The sequence below is a fragment of the Lathyrus oleraceus genome, chromosome 6, assembly GCF_024323335.1.
Source record: "Lathyrus oleraceus cultivar Zhongwan6 chromosome 6, CAAS_Psat_ZW6_1.0, whole genome shotgun sequence".
NCBI lineage: Eukaryota > Viridiplantae > Streptophyta > Magnoliopsida > Fabales > Fabaceae > Lathyrus > Lathyrus oleraceus.
In genome coordinates, this window is record NC_066584.1 from 189,736,927 (window position 1) to 189,747,097 (window position 10,171).

The following is a 10,171-nucleotide window of genomic DNA, read 5'->3' on the forward strand; positions in this document are numbered from 1 at the left end:
AATATAGAAATATGATTTGATATACACTTTTCATAATAAGTAAGAAATTCAGTTTTATTGAGTAAAAAATGCTCTTTTTACTTTAAAACCAACAATGTTTTGAATTTTACATATCTATAATTATTTATATAACTATTATACATATAATTGCATTAGGTGAACTCAAAGGTGAGATATCATGATATTGCTATCCATTTATGTGACTCACAATTAGTGTACACCTTTCTTATTTTCTCCATCCAATGAGATGCAATACTTTCATCATTTTCTCTTTTTCATTTCAACATATACTTGATATGTATTAGTGAATATTTACTATAGGATCTTTAACCTAATAATTTAGTGCTAAATAATGTTGCAACAAACCTGTTTAAGTAACATATTAATCAATTTAATTAATATACATCGATAATATAAAAATATTTTATACCGACAATTAATAATAATCGATAGATTATATATATATATAATATATATAATATATTATATATATATATATATATTTTCTTTTCTTTTTTTTCAATCACATAAACTATAAAGTATCACATATAAATCGATGATATAAAACTTTTACACTAAAAATACATACCAATTAATTTCTATATTAATATACTAGTATTCTAAGCATATATTCACAATATTTCTAATTAAAATTTTAATCTTTATCCATTTAATTAAATTTTATAATTTTTTTTACTATCAAGTCTAGTAAACCGCTAATTTATCATGTAACGGATTTAGATGTCACCATTCCAATAGATTGATCATTTATACATAACACATAATATAAATAAATGTAAAACATATTTTCATGCAATTAGAGTTAACAATGAGCCGAATCAATTTAAATATAGTTTGAAATTCGATTCAATAATTCAACAATTAAATCATTAAATTATGTTCATTAACCAAATGAGTTGAATATTAGAAAAAAATTAAGTTCGTTAACTATATAAGTTGAATTTGAACTATACATCGTTTGACTCGTTTGATTCATCCGAGTCTTAATCTTATATTTTTCTTTTTAATCTAACGATTTAATTGATCATTTATATTTCTGAGTGAGAAAATATTTATAAAAGTGATTATAAAATAAAATCAACATCATAATAATATTTTTAAAAATAATTTAACTTCGTGAATGATGCGAGTTGAATCTAATGAGATGAACGTAATGAATTGAACTAAATTATTCGTGAATTTATAATGAGTCGAATTTGCTTCAAAAATAATTCGTGTCGAACTCAAATAGAAATTTAAGCTGAATCGAGTCGAGAATTCGACTCGACTCGATTCGACTCATTTCCAACTTTACACACAATATCTGATATTTCTTTTAAATTCATCAAATAAAGCTTTACCATTTAAATATTTATATTTAAAAACTAATGTAACAATGTCAACATTTTTCAATAAAAATAATGTCATTCTAGATAAAAAATATATTAACAAAAAGTTCATGTAAATTGAATTTTATAAATTCACTAGAATCTCTTATATATTGAGTGTCTCTCTCCCCGTCTCTCTACAACTATATATACACATATATGTATATGTGAATGTGTACATGATGACATGACACATTACACAAACACACGCAGTCTCACATGACACCAAATCTCATCTTCATCCCAATCGACCACACCACACCCGTCTTCTCTTCTCTCTAGCTTTCTCTCTCTAAATCTCTTCCAATTCTCGATCTGTGAATTATTATTCTAGATTTTGTCAATTCAATACTGATTCCGATTCACATCGAATTGAAATTCAACAAACTTCGATCCTTATAGAAAGGAATGAAAGCATTGGTGTATTGTTATTGAATACAAAAATAATGCCAGGATTACCCCAATTCAGTAATGGCTCATCACCAACAATGAGCTCTATCTCTGCCAATGGATTTTGGTCTAAGAATAGCGACGATGTTGGTTACAATCAGCTCCACAAGGTATATATATTCGATCCAATTTTTATTTTTTACTTTTTTTTTATAAAATAGATTTATTTTATTAGTTCTTAGATTTATTTATTTGTTTTTATTATTTGGGATGATGTTAGATCGTTATTTTGGTTGGTTTTTGTGTTGTTAACGATTGGTCGTTGATTTAGCTTTATTTGGATCTAGCACTGGTGTAAGAAAATTGATTGATTGATTGGTTGTTTTTTTCTTTGGGAGAGGGTTAGTATGTATTTTTATTGGATGCAATAATAATATTTTTGATTGTTTAACCTGTTTTATAAATGGTTGTGTTATAATGATGTAGAATACTGAAAGATAAGGAAATTGATGGTTTGATCAATGATTTTTTTTGTGTGATATAGTTCTGGAGTGAGCTGTCGCCACAAGCGCGGCAGGAACTCTTGAGAATAGACAAGCAAACCCTTTTCGAGCAAGCTCGGAAAAACATGTACTGCTCGAGATGCAACGGATTGCTTCTTGAAGGCTTTTTGCAGATTGTTATGTATGGGAAATCTTTGCAGCCAGATGGAACAGGGGTTCAGTTTCCTTGTGGCAGACCCGGGGCTCTGAAAAATCAAAGTTTTGGTGGATCGTCTGTTTCCTACGGGGTCCAAGATGAAATTCGAGATCCATCGGTTCATCCTTGGGGAGGTTTGACGACGACGCGTGAGGGTTCACTCACACTTATGGACTGCTACTTGTATTCAAAGTCTTTGAAAGGATTGCAAATTGTAAGTGTAGCGAAATTGTATTGGGTTCTCGTGATGCAATAGTTTTCCCTGCTTGGTAGCTTATCTTTTTTTTATCAGGTATTTGACGGTGCACGTGCTAGAGAGCGGGAAAGAGAACTGCTTTATCCTGATGCCTGTGGTGGCGGAGGCCGTGGTTGGATAAGCCAAGGTATAGTGAGTTATGGTAGAGGGCATGGCACGCGGGAAACCTGTGCCCTGCATACTGCCAGACTTTCATGTGATACGCTGGTGGATTTTTGGTCAGCATTAGGCGAGGAGACAAGACAATCTCTTCTAAGGATGAAGGAAGAAGATTTTATTGAGAGACTCATGTTCAGGTGAGCAATTTATTCGAGCATTCTCCATAGTGTGTTAATCTTTGATAATGCCGGGCCTTGCAGCCAATTTGGTCCCACTTGACGACAATAATTTGTAGTAATAGTAGTATCAAGTATTTTATTACCTATTTTACTTTATTGCCTTGAGTATATTTTCCTTAGTTGCAGAGCGATATGGTACTTCTAGTTGACTTTTATATGCTTACATTGAATGCATTCCAATTTTGTTAAATAACCGCTCTAGCGCCGATAAACAGCTATTGACTTGAGTATATTTTCCTTAGTTGCAGCAAGTTATGTTACTTCTAGTTGAGTTTTATATGCTTACAACAAATGCATTCCAATTTTGTTAAATAGCTGCTATAGCGCCTATATACAGCTATTGCCTTGAGTGTATTTTCCTTAGTTGCAACACTTTATGGTACTTGTATTTGACTTAATACGCTTACATCGAATGCATTCCAATTTTGTTAAGTAGCCGCTATAGCGCCTATATACCGCTATAGCAAAGCGGGATTTAGACAAACCGCTACTGCTTTGCGATATGCTATTTAATACAAAATATTGTCAAATAGTCTATATAGCGGCGATATAGCACTATAGCATAGCGGAATTTTAACAATTCACTATTTTCCATATTTGACAAGCTGATTCATTTTGGAAAAGAACAAAAACACATTTCATGCATGAATGAATGATGACCGTCATATATGCTCATTCCACAATGTTAAATAATTAAACTTTTATTTATTGATTCGTATGGATAAAATAATTAAATATTTTAACGGCTATTTTATTGCCTATTGTTGGAGTTTCCGCCTTAATTGCGGTCTGCCCCTAGTCGCCTTAATTGTGGCACTTTGGCTTGCCTTCATTGCAGCCCCCAACACCTTTATTGTGTTGGGTTTGAAGGGGTGAATTTAGTCTCACATTGTTTAGAAATATGACCTTTGTTTGTTTAAAAGTAGGGGCAATCCTCACCTTACAAGTCGGTTTTGTAGGGATGAGTTAGGCCCAACCCAAATTCTAACACCTATTATATTTTAGAAAATTTCAACTTTTTTGCATTCAAATTGTTTTACTCTTATTCTTTCTCGCTTCTCGCATTCTTTTTAAGTGAGCTTTTAAGGGAGATAATTGATATCAAACTATTGCAGTTGATAGGATTAACGTATCATTTTCTTCATTTCCAAATTGTCTCATTTTATTCCTTTTTGTTTATGTTTGCAAACATGTATTTTATTTAAAATTTTCATTGCTACCTTTTTAATTTTATTTATATACTTTATAGCAATGTGAAATATTAGAGAAAGTATGAGTCTGGTTTTGACAAATTGAAGAAGTAAAGATTTAAAAACTAGTTCAATCTCAATCTCGTGCTCATTTACATTATAGAAAGTCTCTAATGATGTCACCCGAGTTATGAAATCGTGATAGAACAATCACCTATCTTGGAATTCCATCTAGAGCATTTAGACAATTGCATCACATGTAGTCCAGTAACTGCATATATCTTTAATGTAAAGGATGTTTTGGAATGTAGGTATGGACAATATGGTAAGAAGGATGATGTTATTTATGTATTGTTATCATGCATATATGGAGAATATAAATTAATTGATAAGCTGTTTTTAGTGTTGAACCAACTCAATTCTCCATTCTAATGATGATTGCTGTTTCTTATTGAGTGTTTAGGAAACTATGTAGTTAATGCAATTATGTCCACTCCTCTTATGAGGGCATTGTGATGTTTTTGAAAGAGTGTTAGGATACCACGTCAACTAAGGAATATGTCCTAAGTAATCATTATAGTAAATTAAGCTAGCTTTTGGGGTTGAACTAGGCCAAGTTTATTATCAATTCTAATATGGTATTGGAGTCTACTCTAGGCCTAATATTGTGTCACTTGTAGATTTTCAATCCCACAACTCAAGATTTTCAATCTTAGGGGTGTTTTAAGATCCTACATTGGATAGGTATATGACCAAGGTACTTTTATATAATTTCTTAAGCAAAATTTTGAGGTTACGTTAGGTTGGGTCTAAGTTATCAGCTCTTGTTTATCTAGTATTTTTGGCTAGCATTTTGTCTTAGGAGTTACATGACCTTTTAGCAAAAAGACAGATATTAAGTGAAGTTTTATGTTCCTTGGCAACTTATTTAAAAATTTCATCATGATGCTTGGTTGCATGCTTGTTCCACTTCCAAGGAGAACTTCTTGTCTTCTATTGTTTTGAGGGTCTTAATGCCATTATATTTTGACAAATGATTTTGCTTGGTTCCGAAGAAAATTCTTTTCCTAAATTTTGTTCTCATTCTTTTTAGAATATATGCAATTTTCATTTGATTTTTAGCATGGTATAGTTTATATTGTTGTAACTAAATGAAGCCCTGCTTGAAGGCTGCGTTTGTGTGTATATTAAATTGTATATTTTTTATTTTACTAAAAGTTTACCTTTTATCTACAGGTTTGATAGCAAGAGGTTTTGCAGAGACTGTAGAAGAAATGTTATTCGAGAATTCAAGGAGCTAAAAGAACTTAAGCGCATGCGTAGAGAACCTCGTTGCACCAGTTGGTTTTGTGTTGCTGATACCGCCTTTCAGTATGAGGTGTGACTTCCATATTTCTACGCCCGTGAAATCTGCTGTGATTTGGATTTCAATGGGAGAGTCTGTTGTAACATTTGTATGAAATTGATTGTTTATCTTGCTTCAGGTTGGGACTATATTAGATATTGTTCTTAACTCAATACATCTGCTTTTTCAGGTATCAGATGACTCAATTCAAGCTGATTGGCGCCAAACATTTGCGGATACTGTGGGATCATATCATCACTTTGAGTGGGCTGTCGGGACAACCGAAGGAAAATCAGACATTTTGGAATTTGAAAATGTTGGAACGAGTGGATGTGTTCAAGCTAGTGGCTTAGATCTTGGTGGCTTGAGTGCATGCTTCATTACCCTCCGAGCTTGGAAACTAGATGGACGGTGTACTGAGTTTTGTGTTAAAGCTCATGCATTGAAAGGTCAAGAGTGCGTACATTGCAGGCTAATTGTAGGGGATGGTTATGTTACAATCACAAAAGGAGAAAGTATAAAAAGATTCTTTGAGCATGCTGAAGAGGCTGAAGAAGAAGAGGTACTTCACATTTAGGAAATTGGATTCCCTTCTATTGTCCAAAGTTCATGGAATTTTATAAATTGTTTATTGAGGAATGTCATCTAAGTTTCATCCGTTAATCATTTATTGCTTACTTCTAGGATGATGATTTGATGGACAAAGATGGGAATGAGCTTGATGGAGAATGCACCCGTCCGCAAAAGCATGCAAAGAGCCCTGAACTTGCTCGAGAGTTTCTTCTAGATGCGGCTACGGTTATATTCAAAGAACAGGCATGCTTTGCTTTGATTAATTGTCTTTTTATTCCACCTTCTATGAGTATCTTTACATTATCTTTTGAGTTTTGATGTTTTTTCTTTACGTTATCTTTTGGCCATGGTTGTTGTGTGTGTAGACATCTTATTAAACTGCTAACTGTCTATATTTACAGGTAGAAAAGGCTTTTAGAGAAGGAACAGCACGTCAAAATGCGCATAGCATATTTGTTTGTCTTGCACTAAAACTGCTGGAGGAACGAGTTCATGTTGCATGCAAGGAGATCGTTACATTAGAAAAGCAGGTCATAATTATTATCCTTTTATTAGGAACATACTTTTTGAAAATAAAATGAAAAAGCCTAGATCTCGCTTCTGTGTCTTGTGATTATACTTTTTCCGAAATCGTAAATATATGATGTGTTTGCAGACAAAACTTCTTGAAGAGGAGGAAAAGGAAAAACGTGAAGAAGAAGAGCGCAGGGAGAGGAAAAGAACAAAAGAAAGGGAGAAAAAGCTTAGGAGAAAGGAAAGACTAAAAGGAAAGGATAAAAATAAAGAAAGAAATTGTTCCGAGTCAATTGATGTTCCTAGCTCTCCTGAAAGCCCAAAGGAAGAAGAACTGTCTGCACCGGTTGATTCAGAGCGAAATAATGCTATAACATGCATGAATTCAGGTAATGCAAACGATGAGGCTAATTTATCACAGTGTGATTACCTGAACATCCAAGATGACGACTTCTCAAGTGAGTCTAGTACTCTCAGAGCACAAGACTGTACTTATGGTGACTATGATGGAGACGACATTGCAAATGCACATGACAGGAATGATACTTTTACAGCTGAGCAGCCAAAGTTTTATAATCAAAGACTTAGATATAGGAAAGATTTTCAACCTGATATGTCTTCAAAGTGGTCTGAGAGATCTGAGCCAAGACACTATGGAGATAATTTTGGAACATCTTCCAGGGGAATCAATGTATTGAACCGACAATCAAAAATAAATGTTCCGAAAACCAGCGGTCGTAACATAGGTCATAAGTGTAACGAGAAACCCTATAGTTCCAACTACCGGATGTGTGAAAAATATGATTTCCATTCATGCAGTTGTAGCTTGAACAATAGAATGACCAGAAGTAGTTGGGAGATGAAAGCTGCTGGTAAGTCTGAATCTAATGTAGATACATCTAGGCAGTTTTTTCGTGGTAGTAAGTATAATCAGGTAGACTTAATGCATGAGAGTAGCGGAAGACCCAAAAGCAGAGTCTTCTCAGGAAACTATTTTCAATCAAAGAAAGTTTGGGAACCTACGGAATCTTTTAACAAGTATGCTCGTAGTAATTCAGACTCTGATGTTACATTGAGGTCCACAGGTAAGGTATTTGAGTTTGATTCGGTCAGGTCGCCTGTTGACGAAATTGATGATTCGGGTGAAATTGACAATGATGGTAGTGATTTGAAGAGAAGTGGAATGACCGAAGGCTGTCAGAATGATCTTGATGCAGAAGCCGAAGGATCTTGCAGCTCCATAGAAACGAGGAGATCTACCTTACATAATTCTTCTGATCGCAGTCAAGGTAGCATTTCTAGTTCTGATAACTGCTCATCATGCCTTAGTGAGGGTGATAATAATACGACCTCTTCAACCCATGAAAATACAGAATCTTCAAATTCAGATTCTGAAGATGCTAGCCAGATATACGAGGTAAGAGGTAGTTCAGTCCGCGATGACAATGATTTGTCTGGCCATTATGAACCTGAGATCAAGAATACTCATGACGCAAATGGTGATAGTCTGTCGAACAAGTCCCAATCTGTTCCATCCTTAGATGTAGCAGAAAGCGAATCGTTAGGGAATCCGGTGTTAGAAACTGTCCAAAATTTTGAAAATGGTAGTGTCCAAAATTTTGAAAATGGTTTTTCTTCCACCAATGTATGTTCTCAACCTGGAAGCATGCTTCCTCCAATGGCAAACCGAAACATACAATTTCCCGTGTTTCAAACTCCCCCGGCAATGAGTTATTACCATCAAAATCCAGCTTCATGGCCGCCAGTTGCTCCCACAAATGGGTTGATGCCCATTCTACACCCAAATCAGTATATGTATGCAGGCCCTCTTGGATATAACTTAAACGAGGATCCACGCTACTGCTTGCAGTATGGTTCCTTGCAACAATCGACACCACAGTTCAACCATGCTGCTATTCCAGTTTATCATCCAGTTGCGAGAGCTAAGGGCATAAATGAAGAGGAATTGACTCAAACTTCTAAGCCATCATCTATGCAAGATCATTTGCATGAATCTATTGCAGAAAGGTTCGTTCCATATACAGCTAATTCCAGAAAAGCAGTACTGAGCCGGGAAGACCGACATGGACATGGCAATTCTGCCAAGTCACAAGATAGTAACAATGACTTTTCATTGTTTCATTTTGGCGGGCCAGTAGCCTTTTCAAATCGATGCAAAGGAGCTGCTGCGTCTTCAGGCAATGTTGGAGATTTTAACTCAAAAAGTTTTCCAGATCAAGTCGATAAAGAACATGGTTGCAGTAAGAAAGAGAACGCTTTCATAGAGGAGTACAATTTGTTTGCCGCGAGTAATACCTGGTTCACAATTTTCTAATAGAGCGGAAGAATAAAGCGACATAAGCAATTCGGTCCCCATCTTCATGTGGCCGGTGGTTTTAGGTATCTTGTAATTTGGAAAACAATAAGCGTCTTCAGCAATTTCTAATTCTATTCTATAGATTTATTAGTTGATTGCTACTCAATATGTCTCTTTGTTTTGATGTAGAAAAAGACTGAGTGCTGGTATTTTAAAGGTTTTTATTTATTTATTTATGAGATTACAATTGTAAGATTAAGGGAGGCATTTGTTTATGCCAATTTTTTCCTGTCATGTTGCAAACCAAAGCTTCTTCATTGTGGAAACTATATGGGAGATTTTGAATGAACATTATCAAAGTGATTAAAGTGTTATATTTGTTTGATTTTACTTGATGGTTTTTGACCTAGTAATTTTATTCAGAACCATATCTTGGTGTTTAACCAAGTGATTCGACTCATGTAAGTAATGAGTTCTACTTAAAAGATAAGTTTTGAATTCTGCATCACAGAATTCTTCTATATGTATTCTGTCTTACAAGAATTGTAGATTTCATATGGTTCAGATCTATCTTCATAGGAAGCCATATTGGTGTATGGTTCTGGAGTCTGCAAACGTATATGAAATAATTCACTACCCCCCAACACTAGGGGTGTTCGCGGTGCGGTTTGGGCGGTTTTGACGATAAAAATCATCCAAACCGCAAGAGAAAAAAGCATGCGGTTTGGTTTGGTTTGATTGATTTTTAGAAATAAAACCAAACCAAACCAATGCGGTTTGGATTGGTTCGATTGGTTCGATTTTTTACAATATTTTTATTGAGTCATACATACACGTATAGAGAACAACGTGACTTTGTATTTAGTCATTCATACATTATTAAATAATATAAAAACTTATCATATTTAGACAAAAACTTCGCATTCAATATACACAAAATTAGATTAGACAAAAATGGAATAAAAAACATATATATAATAGTAGAATAAAATAATATCAAAGACATTATAATAAAACATAAAAAACATATGAGATGAGAGATTAGAGAAGATGAAAAAAAGAACATATGAGATGCGGGATTGAGAAAAAATGTGCGATAAAAACGTAATTGGAATAGAAAATAGTAACATAAAAGATTAAAAAGAAAGAACATAAGAGATGA

General features: G+C 34.1%; 1 protein-coding gene across 1 annotated transcript; it reads left to right on the plus strand.

Annotated features, from left to right (window-relative positions):
• Positions 1-1,545: 1,545 nt before the first annotated feature.
• On the plus strand, positions 1,546-9,383 carry LOC127098393 (uncharacterized). Its single transcript, XM_051036977.1, has 8 exons — positions 1,546-1,948; positions 2,323-2,691; positions 2,770-3,029; positions 5,498-5,639; positions 5,797-6,168; positions 6,291-6,422; positions 6,581-6,709; positions 6,835-9,383. Exons 1-8 carry the CDS (start codon positions 1,835-1,837, stop codon positions 9,025-9,027), a joined length of 3,711 nt encoding a protein of 1,236 aa, XP_050892934.1. The 5' UTR covers positions 1,546-1,834; the 3' UTR covers positions 9,028-9,383.
• Positions 9,384-10,171: the final 788 nt, after the last annotated feature.